This window comes from Hyperolius riggenbachi, chromosome 10, assembly GCF_040937935.1.
Source record: "Hyperolius riggenbachi isolate aHypRig1 chromosome 10, aHypRig1.pri, whole genome shotgun sequence".
NCBI lineage: Eukaryota > Metazoa > Chordata > Amphibia > Anura > Hyperoliidae > Hyperolius > Hyperolius riggenbachi.
Genome location: NC_090655.1, coordinates 175,579,825 through 175,605,256, shown reverse-complemented (window position 1 = coordinate 175,605,256; position 25,432 = coordinate 175,579,825). Strand labels below are relative to the sequence as shown.

General features: G+C 47.6%; 1 protein-coding gene across 1 annotated transcript in view; it reads left to right on the top strand.

Annotated features, from left to right (window-relative positions):
* Nucleotides 1-25,432, top strand: part of TMEM132A (transmembrane protein 132A) — a 240,977-nt gene that overhangs the window by 111,072 nt on the left and 104,473 nt on the right. The window contains exons 3-4 of the mRNA XM_068255296.1: nt 1,346-1,552; nt 24,156-24,457. Coding sequence (XP_068111397.1) covers nt 1,346-1,552; nt 24,156-24,457 — 509 coding nt within the window. The remainder of the gene's footprint in view (nt 1-1,345; nt 1,553-24,155; nt 24,458-25,432) is intronic.

The window sequence follows — 25,432 nt, the reverse complement described above, 5'->3', positions numbered from 1 at the left end:
CCCCTCCCTCACCTGGGTCCCCTCCTTCTGCCTCTCTTCCCTCCAAAATGGGGGCAGCGGGCACCAAACAGGCAGGGCAGGCAGGCGGAGAATACTCACTACACTTCTGCGTTTCAGCAGCTGGAACGCGGAAGTGTAGTGAGTGTTCTGCGCCTGCCCGCCCTGCCTGTTTAGTGCCCGCTGCCCGCATTTTGGAGGGGAAGAGAGGCAGAAGGAGGGGACCGAGGTGAGGGGGGGATATGTCCCCCCTCCCCGCCGCTATCCCTGTCACCCCTCCTTCTCCCTCCTGCTCTTCCCCTCCTGCTCTGCAATGGGGTGGTCGTGGCGACTCCCTCCTGGCTGTCAGTCACCCAGGGCGCCATGCCCCCCTGCGTCCAATGGTAGGAACGCCACTGCATTGACCATCCCTAAGCAATCCTCAGTGGCTAAACTGCTTAAAGGAAACCTGACCCGAAGCAAAGCTACCCAAGGTAAGCACCGAAGTATGTTCATGCTAGACCCACATACCCTGGGCGTCGGGGTAGTTCTACATAAAATAAAGCCCCGGGCAAAACTTAAAAGGGAGGCCTCCCCTAAACCTGGCCCCACATCCCCCCTTCAAAATATAGCCGTATTAGTTGCCGAGCACCCCCCCCCCCTCCCCCCAACCCAAATGCAACATTTGGTGAAGTCTACCCCCAAGATAGCAGCATTAGGTGACCCCATTGTCCCCTACCCTCTTAGGTTACAGAATTCGGGGGGCCATTTTGCTGCTGAGTGCTCCCCCCATACACCAGTTTACTGCATATTACTTACAGCGATGCAAACTTACCTGTCTGGGCCAGCACTTTCCCTTCTTTTGTCAGTGTCCTTCTGTTTTCATCTCCGCTGGCGCCTCATCTTCATTACCATGTAACATGCCAGGTCAGAGGTACAGAGACGCCAGTGGGATGCTGGCTTCCAAACTTCAGACAGGAAGAGACAGGCTTGCTGTGATGTTCCCTTCTACCACCCTGCCTCTTCCTGTCTGAAAATATGACTTTAGCTAAAAAAAGTGATTATAGGAACTACCAGAATCAAGGAAAGGAACAGACATTGTATAGAGGTACGTGGATCTTGCATGAACATACCTCTGTGCTCACCTTGGGTAGCTTTGCCTCAGATTACTTATCCATTAAGGTACATTTTGCAAAAATAAAAGTAGACGTTTTTCTATCAGCTTTTCATAAATACAATTACATCAGTATTAAAATGTAAAAGCCTTATGTAAATTATTTTAATGACATAAATATTAAATGTTCAGCTGGTAATTCTTCTACTTTTCTTTATGTATGTATGTAAAAAAAATGTTTCCTTTTATTTGCAGAGTGTTTCATGGGAGGTACTGGGAGCCAGAGTAAAAGGCATTCGAGGAGAAGTAATTGGAGGAGAAGTTAGTCCTTCGGATCCTGTTGCACGCATTTTATTCCATCGAACAGGGGCCGACTGGCATTCAAAAGTATCCCAGAACCAATGCGTGAGCGTGCAGGCAGCACATGGAGACCTTAGTGTTGAAGGCTTCTGTAGAATACAGGCATGTACTGTCAGTTTTCAAAACTATGTCAATTTTTTTTTTTACTGGACAAATGACATTAACTGACTTTTTCATGTGTGCTTGGAGTTTCATAAAGTATTAAAGTGGAACTATAATATATATTCTGGTAAACTATGTTTAAAGTGATTCTGAAGTGATATTTAAAATAAAAAAAAAGATACTAACCTAAGGAGGGGGAAGGCTCTGGGTCCTATAGAGCCTTCTTGGTCCTCTCCTCATCTGCTCGTTCCCCCACACTCTCCTCCGTTCATATCTCCCACTGCGGGAGACTTCGGAAGTCTTCGGGAACACGGGTGCAGAGTGCACAAGAGAGGGCACTTGCGTGTGCGCAGTATCAGTGGAGTAGGGCCCGAGGTCGCAGGGGTCGCATGTGCGACCGGGCCCGCCTCCTGCAGCCTTGAGGGTGGGGCCCGGCCGGCCGCTCCCCCTCCTGTGCGTGTGCGTATGGTGGTGGTTAGGCACTTACTTTCTTTTTTTATTAAACCCCGTCTGAGGCTGTCTCCCGAGTCCCGACCCGTGCTGTGGCCACTATGTTACTAGTTGCATCCCTTCTCCTCTCCCTCCCATGAAAGAGTCAGTCACTCACTTTGTGCCCCGTTGATAGCTGACAGCAGCGGCTGAGTTACACATTTCAGTGACGGCATTCTCCTGTATCTTTAAGTGTCCCCACTTAATGAGGTCATCAAGGAACTGGAAGGACCTTTACTCCACAGAAGAATGCTGTCTGGAATGTGGAACTCAGCCGCTGCTGTCAGCTATAAACGGGGCACAAAGTGAGTGACTGAATCTGTCATGGGAGCCTGAGGGAGAGGTGGACAGGAGGGGGAACCTTCATGGAGGGAGAAAGGGAGATGCAGGGCACTGGACATCTGCATCAGAGGGATGAAAGAACACCACACACATCACTCGGGTAAAAAGGAAAGCACATGATCTATGCACAGCAGGGAGCAGCATTCTTTCTAAAGAATGAATGACCAAAGAAGAGAGAGAGAGAGAGAGAGAGAGAGAGAATGGTGTGTTGAACATGATTGTGTATTGACGGGGGTGTAGGGAGGGGGTCCCCTGCTTAAGCTTGCCCCGAGGCCCCTTAAACCGGCCCTGCATGGGGGAGAAGGTGGGAGGCTGCCCGGGCTGCAAATATGAACATTTTAGCAGCCGCATGGGAGGCAGCCTCAGACAGGGGTTTAATTACAAAAAAAAGTACTCTCAGCTCTGGCCCCCTGTGGCGAATCAAGGGAGCTTTGGGGGAGTGGGGGGGGGGGGGCATTACTGGCATGGGGAAGAAGGTGGGTGGGGGACATTAGTGGCATGGGTAGGAGAGGGGCATTAGTTTAATGGGAGAGGAAAAAATCACTACAGTGGCATGGGGTGAAGGAGGGTGTCATAGGGGAAAGCATTGCTGCGGCTGCTGCGTTCCGCTCATCGGAGCGGAACGTAGGCTGAAAACAGCCTAATGTGAACCGAGCCTAAGCGGTGACTCTGTGCCTGTACTGTTAGTAAACCAGCTGCAGTGTGTGCTGATATCTGCTACCTCCAATATGTACAGTATAAGCTGTGACTCTGTGCCTGTACGGATAGTAAACCAGCTGCAGTGTGTGCTGATATCTGCTACCTCCAATATGTACAGTATAAGCAGGGGCTCTGTGCCTGTACTGATAGTAAACCAGCTGCAGTGTGTGCTGATATCTGCTACCTCCAATATGTAAAGTATAAGCAGGGACTCTGTGCCTGTACTGATAGTAAACCAGCTGCAGTGTGTGCTGATATCTGCTACCTCCAATATGTACAGTATAAGCTGTGACTCTGTGCCTGTACTGATAGTAAACCAGCTGCAGTGTGTGCTGATATCTGCTACCTCCAATATGTATTGTATAAGCTGTGACTCTGTGCCTGTACTGATAGTAAACTAGCTGCAGTGTGCGCCGATGTTTGCTACCTCCAGTATGTACAGTATAAGTGGTTTGCCATGTTATCTGTATTTTGGAGGAATCTCTGCCAAATTACGTGTATTTCTGGTGAAATGCTGTCAGATTACATGCATTTTGGGGGGTAACACTGAGGCAGAGCTCAAACTTCCTGGGCAGACCTTTTACACCACTAAGGTCATGTATATTTTGCCCACCTATGATCATGCCAACATTCTGTTACATGGTCATGCCCATTTTTCGTTGTGAGCCCCGCCTGCCAGCCACTGAGCCCCTTTTGAGCCCCCCTAAAAATCTGAAGCTGGAGTCGCCGCTGGACACCATGACGGGGGAGTTGTTCTGTAAGATGGTGTCCATTATTAAATCTCGGGACTGTGAGGAAAGGTAAAAGTAACCAGCACTGCTACATGTCGGCACATGGCTGATGGCTCCTATGTGTCACTGGTGATTTTTTTTCTCCCATTGCTACATAATCTCTAAACTTATGTGACAGGATAACAACGCCTATGGTGATTACACGTTGCTGGATGTAATAAACATTGGCTGCGCCGCTCGGTGTATGATTCTCAAGTTGTTAGAAAAGGCAGTAGAGTCCGCGTGGTATGTACACCTGTACTCCAGACTCAGCTTACCAGCAGGCAGAGAAGTACAGTAACTCCTGGCAACCAGGCAGCGTGATTACACTTGTTCCAAGCTAATGAAGGCTAATATGTGGCTGCTGGGGGAGCTTCACAACACTTGTGTTTCTTGTTTCATCTCATTTAATTAGACTAATAATGTGTTTTAATAACCTGCCTTTTTAAGAGGTAATTGTAGGTTAGTAGAGCTTTGTCTCTGTGGAGCACATGTTCTTTTGTGGGTGTTAAGGTACATACACACGTTGGATTTTCGCAAACGACCCGTCGTTTGAACATCCGGTCATTTGGACGTCAAATCGGGCGTGTGTATGGTCTGTCGTTCAGCTGATAAGACTGGACTTGAGTGATCCACTTGGCAGATCTTTCAAATCCAGTCTTATCAGCTGAACGACAGACTACAGACGCCCGATTTGACGTCCAAACGACCGGACGTTCAAACGACAGTTCGTTTGCGAAAATCCAACGTGTGTACGAGCCTTTAAGCATCCATGTTTTCCATGCAAGGTGTATTCAGGTTTGCAAAACTGAGTGCTTTGTTTCCGGAGTCTTGATAGGTGTGTAATGTCTGAGATGGGGGGACTCAGAGTTTATAGTAAAGTGGACCTGGACACTTGCACAGGAGGAAAACAGAGAGAAATGCACCCTGTATGTATTCAGGGGCGTAGCAATAGGGAGTGCAGAGTTTGCAACCGCATCGGGCCCTTGAGCCAGAGGGGCCCTCCCTCAACCACAGTATTAGCTCTTGATTGGTCCTGTGCTCATAATAATCACTTCTATGTATACTTTGAATAGTGTACTGGTAATCATTAATAAACTGTTTCCCATCCCCTTCTTGCACCTCTGACACTGTAGTTGCCATTGGCAGTTTTTAGTGCGCCGCATCAATTATGTATAGAATGCTTGGGGGGGCCCCAATGCAAAACTTGCATCGGGGCCCACAGCTCCTTAGCTACGCCACTGCGCAGTATGGAGCGTCTCGTCTTCGGGAGACAGAGTGCTTCCGAAGTCCACCCGAAGCGAAAGAGAGCAGTCTCCAACCCATCGGTCTGAAACTGTTAATGGGGGAGTCTGCAGGAGAACACAGGGACCAGGAGAGGACCAGGAAGGCTCTATAGGACCCAGAGCCTTCCCCATCCTCCTGTTTTTTTTTTTTTTTAAATATAGCCTCAGACTCTTTAAACTGAATGCACTAAACACTAAAATAAAACATGACTTTGGAGTAGTCATCTTTTGTTTTGAGCAAAAATGTCCTGATTTAATTTTCCATCTGCTATGGTAAGATAACTATTCAAGGTTCGAATCTCGGCTCTTCCTGTTCAGTAAGCCAGCACCTATTCAGTAAGGAGACCTTAGGCACAAGGGAAGATCCGCACATGATATAAAAAACAAACTGCACTTACCTGGTGCTTCTTCCAGCTCCTGGCAGTCGATCGGTGCCCTCGCCGCAGCTCCTCTCCCTCCCGGCGTCCAGCGGTGAAGAAGCCGACCTCGCCTGGTCGGCTTCCGGGTCGGCTTCATGTGCGCTCCACGGCGCGGGTCGCATGGTGTAAGTGACGTCATCTGGTCTCTACTGCACAGGCGCAGTAGTTCTGCGCAGTAGAGACCCGATGACGTCCCTACACCACGTGACCCCCCCCCCCCGCCGTGGAGCGCACGGAAGCCGACCTGACGAAGCCGGCTTCTTCACCGCTGGACGCCGTGAGGGAGAGGAGCTGCGGCGAGGGCACCAATCGACTGCCAGGAGCTGGAAGAAGCCCCAGGTAAGTGCAGTTTGTTTTCTATATCCTGCGCGAACCTTCCCTTTAACCTCCCTGGTGGTATGATATGCGCGGCCGCGGGAGGGTTTTTTTCCCTTTTTTTTTTTTTAGCATGTAGCTAGCCTAGCGCTAGCTACATACTTCCCCCCCCTTCCTGCGGCGTCCCCTCGTACTCACCAATCGCCGCCGGCGCCGCTTGCCCATAAGGAAATCCCGTTCTGAACGGGATTTCCCTGAGGGCTTCCCCCGGCGCCATGGCGACGAACGGAGTGACGTCATCGGGAATCCCGATCCACCCCATAGCGCAGTCTGGCAACGATTGGCCAGGCTGTGCAAGGGGTATGCGGTGTGCCCTGTATCGCGGTGGGTAGCGGCACATCGTCGTCGGCGATCGCAACAAACACGCAGCTAGCTGCGTGTTTGAAAAAAAAAATTAAGCAAATCGGCCCAGCAGGGCCTGAGGAGTCCTCCGCGGCGGCTTACCTCGTGTCCAGCACGGGGTTAACGCTAAGGAGGTTAATACTGCTATTGCCCACTGAGCGTGCCCTAGTGCCTGCAGCTCTAGCTCTTTGAGTGCACCAGGAGAAAAGCGAAATATAAATGTTCTGTGTCTTGTCTTACAGATATAATAACATGCCCAAATCCAAATGAAAATGAAAGTAGGCTTTTTTAACTTCAAAACAAGAATTATGTTTGCAATGGGATACATTTTATGCTACATGCAGTGTGATTTTGGACACTAGGGCCCGTATGCAATTCACTTTATCTCCAAAGTTTTTTCTCCCCTAGAGATAATTTTTCATCAACTAATTTTTTTAGCAATCTGCAATTGAAAAAGTACTAAAATGTAGGTGAAAAAGTACTGTCAAAATTATTCTGAGTATTTTCTTGCTTGCTGGTGGCTTAAAAAACATTGTGAAAATTTCACCTAGGAAAAAACTTAGAAGAAAAAGTGAATTGTATATTGGCCCAGGTATGTGAAGACTAGTCCACACAGTAGACACACACAGTCCATACCTTCCAGTTAGATTGCACTGTATTACAGCACTGTGTTGGATGATTGTATTGAATGAAGAGAATGTAGTGTGTATGGCCAGTTTTACAAACATATTTATTCTCATCCAGTTTCCTTGGTGGTATTAGTTTTTTATAGGATCACATAATTTGAGATTGCATAACTTTGTCTGCTGTAGTAGGTTGGATGAAGAAACAAAGATAGCAAGACCTTATACTAAGTAAACACCATTACATTTTCGATGGGTCAAAACAATTATTTTCAACATGTCCGGTCAGCTCCCGATTGATAACGGAATAGATTTTGTGCTGTAGAGATCGGAAACTCAATTCTGTCATCGATCGGGAGTTGATTGGACATGTCAGAAATAATTGTTTCGACCCATCGATTGGCCAGGAAGTTGAATGGTGTGTGCCTCGCTGAAGACTAAAGATGGCCACACACCATACAATTTTCATGCAATCTGGCTGTACAATCAATCACCAAATCATGTTATACTACATGGATGTTGGTAAGATTGTACAATTGTACAGTCAGATTGCATGAAAATTGTATGGTGTGTGGCCACGTTAAGACATAACTAACCTCTAAGGGCCTGTTTCCACTACACGCAGATTCTGGATGCAGAAAACTGACTCCAACGAATGCCTATGGGAAATCTGCTTTAGAATAATTGCGTTTAGTGGAAACAGGCCTATAGACATTCATTGGAGTCAATTTTCTGCATCCAGAATCCGCGTGTAGTGGAAACAGGCCCTATTTTTCCTTACTAGTTGCGGACGGAATGCCCTGTTGTACACTCTGCTCTGGGATCACTAGATGGCAAGGGGGTCTCTGCAATAGTACTTTGTCGCACTCTTTGCAAGGGGAAGTGCAGCAACAGCAGGAAAGGTGTGTGTGTGTGTGGTGGGGGCTATGAGAATTTTACTGTGTTGTTTGCCGCAGGGACACTAGTGGAAGAATATAACAAGTGAGACTAGGAGGAAATGCTCACTGCTTATTGTAAGGTGGGTCAAGCATACTGGCTGCAGTGACGACACTGGCAGCAGGGCCAACAAGAAAATATGTGATGATGGAGCGACAGCTGTGGAGTAAATGTCCCCTCAGTTTATAACTGAGTCAACCATTTTTATTTGATCTCTCAGGTGGAAATGGGTATTTTTATATTCAGTCAAGTGTATATGGTAGTTGTATGAAAATACCTGCACATACCGGGCATCCTCTATAATAAAACCTAACTGTCCCTGCGTCATCCTCTTTCCCTGTCTGTGTGTCCCTGGCTTTTTTGTACTGAGCATGTGTGCAGCCAGGGCAGTTAGGACAGCGGCCAGGGAGCAGGGACACAGGGCTGGACCTGACAGTTTGCTGTCTGTGGTTCACAGAGGTTCTCATTGCATTGTGGGAAATAGCAGCTTTTTCCAACTGCCACGCAAGCAGCTCCCTGTGTGCATATACTTCAGACAGTGCTGGGGAACGAGCAAGCGGGACGCGTATGTGCGCGTATTGTGGGGGGTAGCGGCTGTGACCTAGAGATGGCCCGAACCTCCGATTTTCGGTTCGCGAACTTCCACAAAAAGTTCGGTTCGCAGGAACTTTTGCTAACCGCAATAGACTTCAATGGGGAGGCGAACTTTGAGAAACATTTATGCTGGCCACAAAAGTGATGGAAAAGATGTTTCAAGGTGTCTAACACCTGAGTTTTTTCAGTGACTGCAAGAGGGAAAAAAAATTCAAAAAGACCTTATAGTTTTTGAGAAAATTGATTTTAAAGACTTCCTTCTGACCGTGGGAAAATTAAACGCCCGCCGACTTTAGCGGTTAATAGCAAAGCCCCTTTAAAAGCTAGAAACACCAAAATTGTTGGGAATGTTAAGTAGAATAGTGGGAACAAGAGGAAAAACATTTTTTTTAACCACCCTGGCGTTCTGATTAAATCGCCAGGGTGGCTGCGGGAGGGTTTTTTTTAAATTAAACAAAAACTATTTCATGCAGCCAACTGAAAGTTGGCTGCATGAAAGCCCACTAGAGGGCGCTCCGGAGGCGTTCTTCCGATCGCCTCCGGCGCCCAGAATAAACAAGGAAGGCCGCAATGAGCGGCCTTCCTTGTTTTGCTTACATCGTCGCCATAGCGACGAGCGGAGTGACGTCATCGACGTCAGCCGACGTCCTGACGTCAGCCGCCTCCGATCCAGCCCTTAGCGCTGGCCGGAACTTTTTGTTCCGGCTACGCTGGGCTCAGGCGGCTGGGGGGACCCTCTTTCGCCGCTGCTCGCGGCGGATCGCCGCAGAGCGGCGGCGATCAGGCAGCACACGCGGCTGGCAAAGTGCCGGCTGCGAGTGCTGCTTTTTATTTGACGAAAATCGGCCCAGCAGGGCCTGAGCGGCAGCCTCTGGCGGTGTTGGACGAGCTGAGCTCGTCCAGACCGCTCAGCAGGTTAAAAAGACCTTATACTTTTTGAGAAAATCAATTTTAAAGTTTCGAAGAAAAAAGAACCGATTCATTAAAAAGAACCGGATGATTCATGAACCGTTAGTATAGCTTAGAATGTGTCCTGTGCAGGACGTATAGCTGACGGCTCCCGCTGTCTCTCCCCACCTGCCTTCACCTGTCACCCTCACCTAGGCTGGCACCCGGTACACCCATGGGTGCACCAGGTGCCAGCCTAGGTGAGGGTGACAGGTGAAGGAAGGTGGTGGAGACAGCGGGAGCCGGCAGCTATGCGTCCCAAAGGACGCATTCTCTGCTATGTGGGGGGCGTCGGGGATCTTCAATCAACTTAATTGAAGATCGTAAGATAAGAAGATACTGTGTTCGTTTGGAACGTTTACCGAGGATATTGGCGTGGGAATTTTTTTTTTAAGGTACAGGCAAGTATTTATGGTTAATTTAGAATAATAAAATACTTTTCTTGTGGTTGTGTTTTTATTTCATTTAACCCTTTGTGGAAATGGTTAAGGTGTACTTTGTACCCCTATACTCATTTCTCCTGGGAAGGGGGTGGGCATCTGGGGTCCCCTTATTAAAGGCGACTCCCAGATGCCACCATGAACTCCCCTCAGGGAGTTGTCGCCCCCACCTCCTCCTGGGGCACCGGAGGTGGGGAAGAGCCCCTTTTCCACGGATTGGACAAGGGCTCCGGGTGGGGGGAGGGAGGGGAAGGCTTTGCCGCCCCTCCCCCCCGGAGCCCCCCCATACTTGGACCATGCAGGCTGGTATAGCTCAGTGTGCGAAGCCCCAGTCGGCCCCATTCTGGCTATCCCAGCCTGCATGGGGGAAAAGGGGTTACAGAGGCTCGGGAAGGAGGACCCAACGCCATTTTTTTTTCCAGATTTCCCACACTCAGCACATAAAAATAATAATACCAGGGCCGGTATTACTGCGGGAGCCGTGGCAATGGCACGGATGGCGTCCTCCATGGATCTGGATTATGAAAAGGTATTTAACTTTAACTTTTTCCACATTTGTGGCCTCAGAAGTCCTTTAAATATTGTTTCCTGCTATATTTTTAACATATCCTGCAAATTTGGTGTTGCTAGGATGTAAGGGGCCTTTGCTATTAACTGCTAAAGTCGGCTGGTGATAACCAACCAGAGTTATAGGGGTGCAAAAGTTCTGTTGTACTTGCACTCCAATTTTGGGTTCCCTACATCTCTGCAAACCAAAGTTACGGGGGTGCAAAAGTGGTAAAATCCCCCATAGGCTTTTTTTATTGGGGCCTAGGTTTTGAGGGTACAAAAGCGCAGGTTTCTGCCGAACGGTAAGGTAATGGCCCAAAACTCACCAGCCCTGAGCTCCCTTAAACTCCCTACAAAGCCTGAAAATTTGGGGCTGCTCCACCGGCATGAGCGGCCCGCCGCCCTCACACTAGCGCCACACAGGCTTGCCTCCACAGCCGCAAACCCTCCATCTCTGCTGCCGGGCTGTCTCATCTCTGCGTCCGTGCTGCCCGTCATGTGGCTCCGCCAGGCCCCCTCTGCTGCATGCAGGGTGTCAGCTCTCTCCCTCCGCGTGCCAGCTGGCCACACTGCAAGATGCTACCACTGCTCCTCCTGGGCCTTTCCTTCACATGCCGCACCTTCCTGGGCCTTCACTTGCAGAACATGAGCCTCACCGCTGCAACAAGGATCCTTCACCATACTCCGCTGGCCTTGTTCGATGGTTGCTGCAACATAGGGGGAGAACTAGCTATCTTCTGTATATCCATGAGCTGAACTGCTGTACCAACTGGTACATCCCTGTGCTGTGCCGTACTCCCTTCACTAAACTGTGTCCCTAGACTGAACTACTTTGCTACACTATGTCCCTATGCTTAACTGCTTCACTAAACTGAGTCCCTAGGCTGAACTGCTCACTAAACTGTGTCCCTGGGCTGAACTGCTTCACTTAACTGTGTCCCAGGGCTGAACTAAACTGCCTCACTAAACTATGTCCCTGGGCTGAACTGCTTCACTTAAAGGAATACTTAAGTCACTTAAAAAAAATGACTTTTACTCACCTGGGGCTCCCCTCAGCCCCCTGCAGCTGAACGGTGCCCTCGCCGTGTCCCTCCGATGCGCCTGGTCTCGCCGGCGGCCACTTCCGGTTTGGCCGTCTCCGGCCGACAGGCTGTGAACGCGGCTGATTATCCGCGTCCCCGGACGCAATAGCGCCTTCTACAATGCTATTGCGTCCGGGGACGCGGATAATCAGCCGCATTCACAGCCTGTCGGCCGGTGACGGCCAAACCGGAAGTGGCCGCCGGCGAGACCAGCCGCATCGGAGGGACACGGCGAGGGCACCGTTCAGCTGCAAGGGGCTGAGGGGAGCCCCAGGTGAGTAAAAGTCATTTTTTTAAAATGACTTAAGTATTCCTTTAAGCTGTGTCCCTGGACTGAACTGCTTCACTAAACTGTGTCCTGGGGCTGAACTGATCTGCTTCACTAAACTGTGTTCCTGGGCTGTACTGCTGCACCGTTCTTTTCATCCCTGTGCTATCAATCTGCTGCACTGCTCTGTGCATCCCTGCGCCAAATTGCCACACTGTATTGTGCATGCCTGTGCCGATCGGACACCCCGGTACTGTGCTGAACTGCCACATTCTGGGCGCTGTGCGGTATGCCGTAATTTATACCGAACAGGGCACCCCCGTGCTGCACTGCACAACCTGGTTCCTCACAGTGCCCCCTATGTCGTGTCGTGCTGAACTGACCTGCGCACCCCCATGCTGTACCTAACTGAGTCACCCTGTGCTGTTGTGCTGTGCTGATCTACTGTGCTGTACTGATCTGCACACCTGTGCTGCAATTTGTTATGCACTACCTCCCCCCGCCACTAGACTCAGGCTTGGCTGGCATCCCCCACGATAAATGCTGCACTATGTCAGTCTGCCCAGAGAGGAGCTCCTGAAATGGGACCCCCTCACCAGGAATCCCCTACTCGCCAGGGACCCCCCCATGGACTCTCTTCTGTGGAATTCAGTCAGAGCCCACATCATCCACCTGGTCGGTGGCACCGCACACTCCCAAAATAAACGCCGCCATAGAGGGAGAAGGGCAGGAGTCCGTGTGAGACTTAAGAGGAAAGGCCTACATTCTCCTATCCCTGCCATCCTGCTAGGGAACGTGTGCTCACTCCCTTACAAGGTCGACAAACTGCTTCTACTACTTGGTAGTAAACCCTCAATCGGCAGCAGTACCCCAGTTTTCTGCTTCACAGAGACCTGGCTGAATGACGGGATTCCTGATAACTCCATCGCAGTGCCAGGTTACGACCTCCTTCGTGCAGACCAGGACCAAGCCCTCTCAGGGATGAAAAGACGTGGCAGCATATGCTCCTACGTTAACACCACCTGGTGCTCCAGTACCACCATCCTCAGTAAAGTCTGTTCCCCTGACGTGGAGTTCTTAGTCATCAGCTGCAGGCCACAGTATTCCCCCAGGTAGTTCACCTCTATCGTTCTCACTGGGGTCTACATCCCTCCCAGCGCGAACACAGAAAATGCCCTGAGTGCACTCAGCGACAGCATCTCTCAGTGGGAAACTGCCTACCCTGAGTCACTCTTCATTATTCGGGGGGACTTCACTAGTGCAAATCTGTGACAGGAGATGCCCCGCTACAAGCAACACATCTGCCACCATAGGAACCGCAACACCCTGGACCATTGTTACACGTCCCTCAAGAATGTGTACAAGGCTACTCAGGGTGCTGCACTGGGGAACTCCGACCACAGCCTAATCCACCTGATCCCCACCTACAGAAGGCACCTCGAAACTACAAAGCCTGCTGTCAAGACGGTCAAAACGTGGTCAGCCGAAGCCAAGATGGAGCTACAGGCCTGCTTCGAATGCACCGACTGGTCAGTCCTGGAGGCACCCTCCCTGGACGAATGGGCGGAGAACATCGCCTCCTACATCAGCTTTTGTGAGGAGATGTGTGTCCCATCAAAGTCCTTTAAGGTCTTCCCAAATAACAAGCCATGGTTCAATAGCAAGCTGCGCCGCCTCCGGAAACTCAAGGAGGTGGCGCATAAACACGGCACTCCAGATAAGTTCAGGGAGGCAAGGAACACCCTCAACCGTGAACTGCGACCTGCAAAGAGGGCCTACTCCGACAAGCTAGGCGACTACCTACAGTCAAACAACCCACGCAAGGTGTGGAAAGGCCTACGAATGGCTACGAACTTCAAACCAACCCCTCAGCACGCAACCCCCAGCACCACACTGGCCGAGGAACTCAATGAGTTCTACTGTAGGTTTGAGCACCATCCAAAGCAGTTTGCTGATCCATCGCCCCCGGCAAAGCCCTCCCCGCCGATGGCCCATGATGACCTCGTGCCAGTAGTGGTCCAGGAAGCAGACGTACTTTGGCACCTCCACATACTCAATGCCAGAGAAGCAGCCGGCCCGGACGGCGTATCACCAACTTGCTTGAGAACCTGGTCAGAACAGCTGCCCTCACGCTCACCTCCCTATTCAACAGGTCCTTGACGGAAGGCAGAGTCCCCTCCTGTCTCAAAAGGTCACCAATCATACCGGTCCCAAAAAATCCGGGCAACACGGAACACAATAATTTCAGACCTGTGGCCCTCACCCCCATCGTCATGAAGATCTTCGAACCATTGGTTCTCACCCACCTGAAGCAATTTACCGACTTCCTCCTCGACCCACATCAGTTTCCATACAGAGCTAAAAGGTCTGTAAATGATGCCATCAACATCAGCCTGGCGTACATCACGGAACACCTTGACAGACCTGACTCCTACATCAAGATACTGTTCCTGGACTTTAGCTCTGCATTCAATACAATCTGCCCAAACATCCTGATTGACAATCTGGCGCAGCTCGCAGTCGTCACCACACTTTGTGAATGGGTAAAGGACTTCCTCTCCAATAGGACGCAACAGGTGAAGCTTGGCAACTGCTTCTCCAGTGTGAGAACGACCAACACGGGAGCTCCGCATGGGTGTGTTCTGTCCCCCCTCCTGTTTTCACTGTACACCACTGTACACACTGTGACCAAGGTAAGGCAGAGTTATTAAATGCTTTCTTTGCTTCTGTTTTCACAAGGGAAACATCACTGTTGCAAATTACAGATGCAGAAGAGTCTCAATCTTCCAATTGTAATATTAAATACTTAATGCAGGAAGAAGTGAAGGCAAGACTAAATAAATTAAAAATAGACAAGGCACCTGGCCCGGATGGCATGCATCCTCGGGTCCTAAGGGAATTAGGTTCCGTTCTAGATAAACCCCTTTATCTTATCTTTTGTGACTCTCTTTCAACTGGCAGAGTCCCAGTGGATTGGCGTACAGCCCACATTTTCCCATTATTTAAGAAGGGCAAAAAATCAGATCCAGGAAATTATAGACCTGTTGTAACGATTGGTGTAGCAACACAGATGTCTGATTATTTGTGATCTGCAGAATCACCAATAATACAGACGTTATACCTGATTATGTGGTGATCTGCAGTATCACCAATAATACAAGTATAGCTAATGACCAACGAGATATGTAGTGCTTGGTGCAACAGTAACAGAAAGAGTAGCTGAACCTCACCAGAGGAGCTGGTGGGTAAATAGAACACAGAAACTAATTAATTTAGCTAAACCCCACCAGAGGAGCTGGTGGGCACTATTAGCACACAATAACTGACAGTTTGGCTTTACCTCACCAGAGGAGCTGGTGAGTACTGTCAGAAGAGCACCTCACCAGTGACAAGGGCTCACTGGTGAGTAGAGAGGTCAGACAAGCAAATGATCAGTAACGAGCGGGCAGGCACAGTATAGAATCGACAGGCAAGAATGGTAAGATATCAGACAGGGTTCAGTAACAGAGTCAGATAGGCAGAAGTACAGGAACGGTAAGCAAAGAGCAGTCAGAGGGTAGCAAGAGTCATACACAATATATCAATACACAGTATAATAATATCCTAGTCTTGCGTGAAATCCCTCTTTTCCTCCTAGATCAAAGCACACCGGATACTATCTAAGGTCTGAGCGCTAGCACATAAGTATTCGCAACAGCAGACAAGTTGCGATTGAACAGCGAAGGCTTTTGAAGCAGAGGAGACCCCACGGCCGCGCCCACTCCAATCAGCCAATCCGGAGCGCTGTGAGTCACCTCTGACGTCAGCCGACCAGCTGGTCAGCTGGCGCGCCTCCTCCCCGCATAAAGGTCCTGTCTCCGCGCGCGCCCGCGCAATACAGCAGCTCCATGTGTAAAAGACAGACCCGTCCTCGGCGTACTAGACGCCAGAGGTACAGGCAAAGCCCCTGAGTGAAAAGGCAAGGCGGCTGCGGAGGCATCCTGCGTGCCCGCAGCTGCCATTTTTACAGATGTTACAGTACCCCCTCCTCGAGGCGTGGACTCCGGACACGTCTCATCAGGTCTGTCCTGCATCCCTTCCCTAGATATTTCTGTATCCAACATCCTGGGGAGGGCGGGAGAGGGATCCCCCTGAACCACAGCTCTTTAACCTCCCTGGCGGTTAATTTTTTTTTTTCCAATGGGAAAAAATCCTTTTTTTTTTTAATTTTTGTTTCATGTAAAGCTACCAGAGTGGTAGCTACATGAAACACCACTAGAGGGCGCATGTGTCCCTCTAGTGCGATCGTCGCCGGCACTAATAGCAAACAGGGGAGCGCGTATATAACGCGTTCCCCTGTTTGGCTTCTCCTGTCGCCATGGCGACGATCGGAATGACGTCATGGACGTCAGGCGCACCCGATCCAGCCCATAGCGCTGCCCGGAACTCATTGGTCCGGGCAGCGCAGGGCTCTGGCGGGGGGGGGGCCCTATTTCGCCGCTGCGTGCGGGCGATCGCCGCAGAGCGGCGGCGATCGAGCTGTGCGTGCGGCTAGCAAAGTGCTGGCTGCGCGCACAGCACATTGAATGGGGCGAATCGCCCCAATAGAGCCAGAGAAATCCTCCTGCGCGGCATAGCCCGAGCTCAGCTCGGGCTTACCGCCAGGGAGGTTAAAGGGACTCCGAGCAGTGCAAAAACTATGGAAAGATGCATATCATTTTAAAGCTCTCTTTCTCCTCTTTCCAATGATATATAAACCACCACCCTACGCCTTTTAGTTTTCGCTATTTTCGCAATTGAAATTGCCGTGGCCGCGATTTCGATCGCGAAAATAGAGAAAACTAAAAGGCGTAGGGCTGAATGGAGCTGCTGACTTTGAGAAAAAGTCGCCCTGTGTAATACGATGTAACTATGGAAAGATGGATATCATTTTAAAGCTCTCTTTCTGACGACCCCTAAATTGTCGCCCTACGCCTTTTAGTTTTCTCTATTTTCGCGATTGAAATTGCCGCGGCCGCAATTTCGATCGCGAAAATAGCGAAAACTAAAAGGCGTAGGGTGGCGATTTATATAACATTGAAAAGAGGAGAAAGAGAGCTTTAAAATGATATGCATGTTTCTATAGTTTCTGCAATGCTCGGAGTCCCTTTAACACGTATGAGAAGTTTTAACCCTTCTCATTCTGGACGGCAGGGCCCACATGACGTCACTAGGTACCACCTGCCATTCTTCAGACTGTCTCTTATTTTTCTGCTGACTTTGAAATGTGGAGTCTAAATTCTCCCGAATTATTGCAGTAGCAAGGACCACTTTCTCGGGAAGGATGCCTGCCGGAGTGACGGGCTGTACTGTCTCAGGCTCAAAACATCTAGACAAAGCATCAGCTTTAATATTTTTACTACCTGGCCTATACGTGATAATGAACCTGAATCTAGCAAAGAATAAAGACCAGCGAGCCTGTCTGGGATTGAGTCGCTTTGCTCCTTCAATATATTCTAAGTTTTGTGATCAGTACAGACTGTAATAGTATGTTCAGCACCCTCAAGCCAGTGTCGCCACTCCTCAAACGCGAGTTTGATGGCCAACAGTTCTCGATTCCCGATGTCATAATTTCTCTCGGCGGGAGAAAATTTCCGGGAAAAGAATGCACACGGGTGCAACCTGCCCTGAAGCCCGGAGTGCTGAGACAGTACAGCCCCCTCCCCTACTTCTGAGGCATCCACCTCAACTATGAATGGAAGGGACACATCCACATGCCTCAGAGTAGGGGCGGAGCAAAACAATTGCTTCAGTGAAGAAAAGGCAGCTCGTGCCTTTGATGACCAATTGTAAGTATCAGCCCCCTTCTTGGTAAGCTCAGTAAGAGGTGATATCACAGAAGAAAACCCCCTAATGAACCTCCTATAATAATTGGCAAAACCTAAGAATTGCTGAAGTGCCTTCAACCCCAAAGGTTGTGGCCACTCCAGGACTGCTGATACCTTTTTTGGGTCCATAGATAATCCCGAGGTGGAGATTATGTACCCCAAAAAAGGAACCTCTGAAACTTCGAAGAAACATTTCTCAATCTTGGCGTATAAAGAGTTCTGTCTCAATTTTTTCAAAACGTACTTCACATGTTTTCTGTGTTCCGACAAATTGGGTTAAAAAATGAGTATATCATCTAAATACACGAGAACAAACCGCCCGAGGACTTCTCTGAAGACCTCATTAATGAGCTCTTGGAAGACGGCGGGTGCGTTGCACAACCCGAAGGGCATGACACGATACTCATAGTGCCCGTCAGGCGTGTTAAACGCCGTCTTCCACTCGTCACCCTCTCTTATGCGGATCAGATTGTATGCCCCTCGGAGATTGAGTTTGGTAAAAACACCAGCATCGGTAATCTGGACGAATAAATCATCAATCAGAGGAAGAGGGTAACGATTCTTTATCGTGTTCTTGTTCAGACCTCTGTAGTCTATGCATGGTCGTAGGCCACCGTCCTTTTTTTGCACGAAAAAGAAACCTGCCCCGGCCGGGGACCTAGAAGGACGGATGAAGCCTTTGGCCAAGTTTTCTTTAATGTATTCCTGCATGGCAAGCTTTTCAGGCCTGGAAAGATTATATAGATGACCCCTAGGGGGCATGCAACCTGATCTCAACTCAATGGGACAGTCAAAATCCCGATGAGGAGGAAGCTTGTCTGCTGCCTTTGGGCAAAACACATCAGCAAATTCAGAATAGTGAGTAGGCAACCCCTCCACTTGAACCTTGGTAGCACATATCTTTACTTTCTCCAAACAATGATGCTGACAATAGGGGGACCATGATAACAACTGTCCGGAAGCCCAGTCAATCTGAGGGGAGTGCTTTTGGAGCCATGGCATACCAAGTATCACAGTGGAGGTAATCATCTTAATGACCAGAAATTGTATTTGTTCTTTATGCAGAACCCCAATCCGACATAACAGTACAGGAGTCTGAGAGAGAGATAGCTTCCCCTGCAGTGGTGAATCATCCACTGCAGTGACAACGAGCTGAGGTTCCAGAGACGTGAGAGGGAAGCCAAACTTTACTGCGAAATCATAATCCATAAAATTGGCCGCAGAGCCTGAGTTTATAAAGGCCTGAGTGGTCTGAACCTGATTCTCCCACGTAAGTGAGCAAGGAAGGAGTAAGCGACTATCCCCTACTGATGAACCTAGGTCACCTAGAGTGATGTTGCCGATTATCACAGAACGGCATAAGTTCTCTGCCTTAATGTGACTATCTGAGACCACACACTCTGTCTCTGCCCCATGTACCCGTCTCTCCTCTTTCTTCATCTTAGAGAGTCTACCCTGAGGAACTTGCATCGGCTCCACCTGAGAAGGAGAAGGAGCATAACAAGTTCTAACAGGGAGTCTCTTTGGTACTTTACTGTGGGTCTGCTTGTGGTATCGGACTCGCCGATCAATCCTAATGGCTAAAGAAATAGCTTTATTTAAAGTCCTGGGCTCTGGATGAGCTAACATTAACTCAACAACTGCATCCGATAACCCCAATAAAAAACAGTCAAGCAAATCATACTGCCCACATCTAGTTGATACTGCCCATCTTCTAAACTCAGCGGCGTAAGTTTCAACAGTATTATGTCTCTGTCTGAGGGTCTTAAGTTTCCTTTCTGCTGTTATAACTACATCGGGATCATCATAAATAACAGCCATAGCTTTAAAAATTCCTGGACAGATTCTAAGGATTCATGGTTAACTGGGAGACTGTAGGCCCAAGACTGTGAATCTCCAGATAGTAATGATTTCATGAATACAACTCTCTGACTCTCAGATCCTGGTGTATCCAGACATAACTCAAAGTAAGATAGGCACCGATTTTTAAAATTCCGAAAATCGGCCCTATGTCCAGAAAACCTTTCCGGGAAAGGCAGTCTGGGCTCAGAGACTAGAGGACATAATACTGATGCATCTGGTGCTTGACTGATGCGCACCTCCTCAGATAATTGACCTATCCGAGACTGCTGGGTGTTAACCGCAAGCGTCAAGTGGTTAACGGCCGAGATCAGAATCTCGACATGATTGCACAGTATATCCATAGACATTTTCTGGTCTGCTGTTCTGTAACGATTGGTGTAGCAACACAGATGTCTGATTATTTGTGATCTGCAGAATCACCAATAATAGACGTTATACCTGATTATGTGGTGATCTGCAGTATCACCAATAATACAAGTATAGCTAATGACCAACGAGATATGTAGTGCTTGGTGCAACAGTAACAGAAAGAGTAGCTGAACCTCACCAGAGGAGCTGGTGGGTAAATAGAACACAGAAACTAATTAATTTAGCTAAACCCCACCAGAGGAGCTGGTGGGCACAATTAGCACACAATAACTGACAGTTTGGCTTTACCTCACCAGAGGAGCTGGTGGGTACTGTCAGAAGAGCACCTCACCAGTGACAAGGGCTCACTGGTGAGTAGAGAGGTCAGACAAGCAAATGATCAGTAACGAGCGGGCAGGCACAGTACAGAATCGTCAGGCAAGAGAATGGTAAGATATCAGGCAGGGTTCAGTAACAGAGTCAGATAGGCAGAAGTACAGGAACGGTAATAAAAGAGCAGAGTCAGAGGGTAGCAAGAGTCATACACAATATATCAATACACAGTACAATAATATCCTAGTCTTGTGTGAAATCCCTGGTTTCCTGCCAGATCAAAGCACACCGGATACTATCTAAGGTCTGAGCGCTAGCACATAAGTATTTGCAACAGCAGACAAGTTGCGAGTGAACAGCGAAGGCTTTTGAAGCACAGGAGACCCCACGGCCGCGCCCACTCCAATCAGCCAATCCGGACCAGCTGGTCAGCTGACACGCCTCCTCCCCGCATAAAGGTCTTGTCTCCGCGTGCGCCTGCGCCATACAGCAGCTCCATGTGTAAAAGACAGACCCGTCCTCTGCGTACTAGACGCCAGAGGTACGGGCAAAGCCCTTGAGTGAAAAGGCAAGGCAGCTGCGGAGGCATCCTGCGTGCCCGCAGACGCCATCTCTACAGATGTTACACCTGTAAGCTTAACATCAGTTGTATGCAAACTATTTGAGGGGTTACTAGGAGATACTATACATGACTTCATAGTAGACAATAATATTATTTCTCAGCATCAGCATGGGTTTACTAAAGACAGGTCCTGTTTGACTAACATGCTCATTTTTTATGAGGTAGTGAACGCTAATGGGGATATTGGAAATGCTGTAGATGTAATATACTTGCACTTTGCAAAGGCCTTCGACACTGTCCCCCACAAAAGTCTGGCGCAAAAGTTGAGGATGCAAGAACTGGGGAAGAGTCTGTGTGCATGGATAGGGAACTGGCTAATGGACAGAAAACAAAGAGTTGTGGTCAATGGATCATACTCAAAATGGGTGACTGTTAGCAGTGGGGTCCCACAGGGGTCTGTACTGAGTCCAGTACTCTTCAATTTATTTATTAATGACCTAGTAGATGCAGTAGAAAGCAATGTTGCTATTTTTGCATTTGATACAAACTTGTGCAGACTCATCAACTCTCAGGAAGAAAGTGACCTATTGCAACAGGATCTGGATAGGATGGCTATATGGGCACATAAATGGCAGATGAAATTCAATGTTGAAAAATGTAAAGTCATGCATTTTGGTCGTACCAATGGTCTAGCACCATACAAAATAAATGGGATACAGTTGGGACATCAAACTTGGAGAAGGACTTAGGAGTACTCGTCGACAACAAGTTAAATAATCGTATTCAATGCCAAGCCGCTGCAGCTAAAGCTAATAAAAATTTGGGATGCATTAAAAGGGAAATAAAAACTCGAGATGCTAGCATATTATTGCCTCTGTTTAACTCTCTAGTAAGGCCACATCTGGAATATGGAATTCAGTTCTGGGCACCACATTACAGGAAAGATATTGCAGTTTTAGAGCAGGTGCAGAAATGAGCAACAAAACTGATACGTGGGATGGAAGGTCTCACTTACCAAGAAAGGTTAGATAAACTGGGTTTATTTAATCTTGAGAAAAGACGCCTTAGAGGGGATCTAATTAACATGTATAAATACATCAGAGGGCAATATAAAAGCTTGGCGGATGAGCTTTTTGTCCCTAGGCCTTCTCAAAGGACTAGAGGACATGATCTGCGCATGGAGGTAAAACGTTTTAGCCATTTATTTAGAGTTCTTTACAGTAAGAGTGATTAAATCGCAGCTATGGCCATTAGCAAACTCTGAATCTCACGACATGTCTCAAGCAGGTAGAAGGCATATTGTTGTACTTGCACTCCAATGCTGGGTTCCCTACATCTCTGCAAACTAGAGTTACGGGGGTGCAGAAGTGCTAAAATCCCCCATAGGCTTTCATTGGGGCCTAGGTTTTGAGGGTACAAAAGCGCAGGTGAAAAGCTACAAAAAAAAAAAAAAAAAAAAAAAAAGGACGCAAGCAATAATGAATCCCACAAATAAAGAGCCAGTCAGTGGTGAGTACTGACTACTTGGACAATTGTCCTTTGCACAGTATTGCAGGTCTACACTTTGTGTATGGTCACGTATATAGAGCGTTTTTTTATTTTCAGTATTGATGGCTCTTTATTTGTGGGATTAATTATTGCTTGCGTCCTTTTTTTTTTTTGTAGCTTTCAAAATTATTTAATATTCCTGTATTTGGCACGTAGATGACATTGGCACCTCTATCGACACTTATGAATCTACAATCGAATTCAAGACACAAGACACTTTATATAGGAAATAGTTAATTTCTTAAAGATATATAAAAAAATGTATTATCATTATTATGAAACTCTATATTTCTCACTTCTATTAGCACCTTATATGCCCTTTACATTTTTATCAGCACCTTATAGAGTATTCTCAGTCTTTTTTGTGTAATTATATAGATTCTGTATATAGTCATCTTGTATTTTTACATCACCTGTAATAATAATTATTGACCACTAGATGTCCTATGTATTCTTCAATCATGTCTGTTCAATTTTATAATGGTTTTTATGTGCAATATGAATTTTGGCCACAAGATGGTGTTTACTGCGATTTACATATATGCAGATGATTTCATTTGCTTCCGCTATTATTAATTATTCCTTAATGTTATTATTATTATTATAGGTCCAGCGACCTCTTTCAGCATATAGTTTAATGTTTCACTTGTTATTACTGCCGGCCTCTCACTGCACTGACCCTCCGCGTACAGCATCATCGGGTGTGCGCTGCTCAGTCTATGCGACCGGGAGGTCGCGTAGCGGAGTGCCGCATAGGGGGCGTGGCCATGCCCCTTGCATCGATCAGCGGCGGCTTTAGCGCGGTATTTATGGCGGTCCTTCTTTTAATCTTTATCTCCGAAGAAGCACCGTAGGAGGTGCGATACATGTGAGGTCTCATTCGCCGGCAGATGCTGAGAGGGGCAGTGCTTTGGAATGGTGAGGATATTATTTCATTTTATATTTACTAGTAACAGCCACATGATTCAAATGCCTTATGACAGGTTCACTCAGGAGGTTGTGCTGTTTATAGTCAATCACATATTGTCTGTATGTGATTTGTTTTGATGTGTACATTTATCCTCATTGGCTCTGTGTTATGATTTATTCATTTAATAATATATTGATACCCCCTCCCCCCCCCCCCTTCCAGTAACGCTGGTGAATCGTTTTGTTTTTATCTGGGATACATCCTTTAATAAATTTATACTCTTTTACTATATGCAGTTGTGGTCGTTTGGTTTATTAACCATGGATACTTTTTTTGTTTAACTTAAAAAATCCTCAAACGCTCATTGGGCTTGATTCACTAAACCGTAATAACTCAAATATCACACCTTATCAAAGATATCACACCTTATCAAAGTTAACACGCCTTATCAGAGTAGCATAGCGAGCGCTACGAACCCACAGGGGCTCAGGGCAGGACGAGTGCCATTGCCAATTAGCAGGCATAAGTTCGTAGCGCTCGTTATGCTACTCTGATAAGGTGTGTTAACTTTGATAAGGTGTGATATCTTTGACAAGGTGTGATATTTGAGTTATCACGGTTTAGTGAATCAAGCCCATAGTGTGAACAAGCTCTTACTGTGAAGAAGTCTTTTCTAAATAAACGGTAAATTCTGTATGTAGATCATGTCCTCTAGTCCTTTGCACAAGCCCATGAACAGAAAGTTCATACAAGGCTTTGGAAAGCATATTTTATTTTATAAGCATAGTATTTAACATCATAAATCACTGAAGGAAAAGTGCAGTGAAGAGCATTCAGAATTCATCATGTTATTAACATTGCATTCCTGACTAGATGATTGAAGTAATCACATAATCTGTACACTAGCTAGTAGCAAGCATTACATTTGTGTATTACAATAATGACATTTGAAAACTGCATAATTTCAGTGATTTTTTTTTAGTTGGTTGATTTCAACATAATTCCAGTATTCCATCTTCTGCTTTTTACAGCCTCCCCTTGATGTGTGTATTGTGGAGCTTCACTTTTCCTCTACATGGTTTTCTCTTGTTTCCCTTCCTGTAAATGTGGCGCTGAATTACTCCGCCTCTGAAGACTGCAAATATTATGAAGATGAATCCGAGCTTGCTGGGACTGTGCAGTTGGTGAGCATAGGCACACCAAAGGTTCAGCGGCTGAGTGTTGGGGACTTTGCGACAGTCACACTTCCTGACAAGACTTTGTTGCCTGGAGAGGTGTTTACAGCATCCATCATCCTCATGCATAACTGGACACATCCTAGCTTTAGCCTTAGGTAAGAAGCTAACAGCTGGGGCTGATTCATTAAAACTTGAGTGAAAATTGAGCTGTTGTATTTGTCAAATCTGTCTTATTTTACAGCAAATGAAGGATGAAAACTGATTGGCTGTTATGAATTTACTTTTAGAGCTGGTGCACACCAAGAGCACTTTTAAAAACGCCAGCTCTTTGAAAAGCGATTGGATAATGTATTTGAATGGAATGGATCACATCAGAGCGATGTGATTTTTTTTTACCAAACGCAAACGCGGGTCCTGTAGCATTTCTGCTGATTTCTGAGGAAGCCTCTATATTAAGTATAGGAAAGTGGAGAATCGCTCTGAAAAGCGCTAAAACAGCGATTTTCCAAGCATTTTTGTTACAGAAGCGGTTCAGTTCCAGCTCTACTGTAACAAAAAATAAAAAATGCTACATCAAGACGCTCTAAAAATCGCTAGGCATGATTAGAAAACCGCTAGGCACATGTGTAGAATCGCTCTAAAAATTACTTCAAAAAGTGCTGAGCATTTGTGATTACGCTAGAGCTTTTTGTTGTGCACTGGTCCTTACTGCAGTTTTATTATCAGCCATCCCATTAGTTATTGGTGGAAAAATTTTGCTTAATTTTATGTGGCTCACTAGCAAGAATAAACCCCTCAAAATTTACATTTGCAATAAAATTAATTTGATGTATTGTATGCTATGCAACCTTAACCACTTGCCGACCGCCCACAGCCGATGGGCGACGGCAAGGGCTGGGCCCAAACTACCGCAATACGCCCATCAGCGGCGGCGGGCGTGGTTATGCGGCGATCGCGTGACGCGATCAGCCGCCGGCGACAGGCTCCGTCCCCTCGCACAGTAACCCGCCGGCCGTTCGGAAGCGCCGTCGGGTTACTAGCTCCCAGATCGCCGCATACAAAGGTATAATACGCTTTGTAATGTATACAAAGCGTATTATACAGGCTGCCTCCTGCCCTGGTGGTCCCAG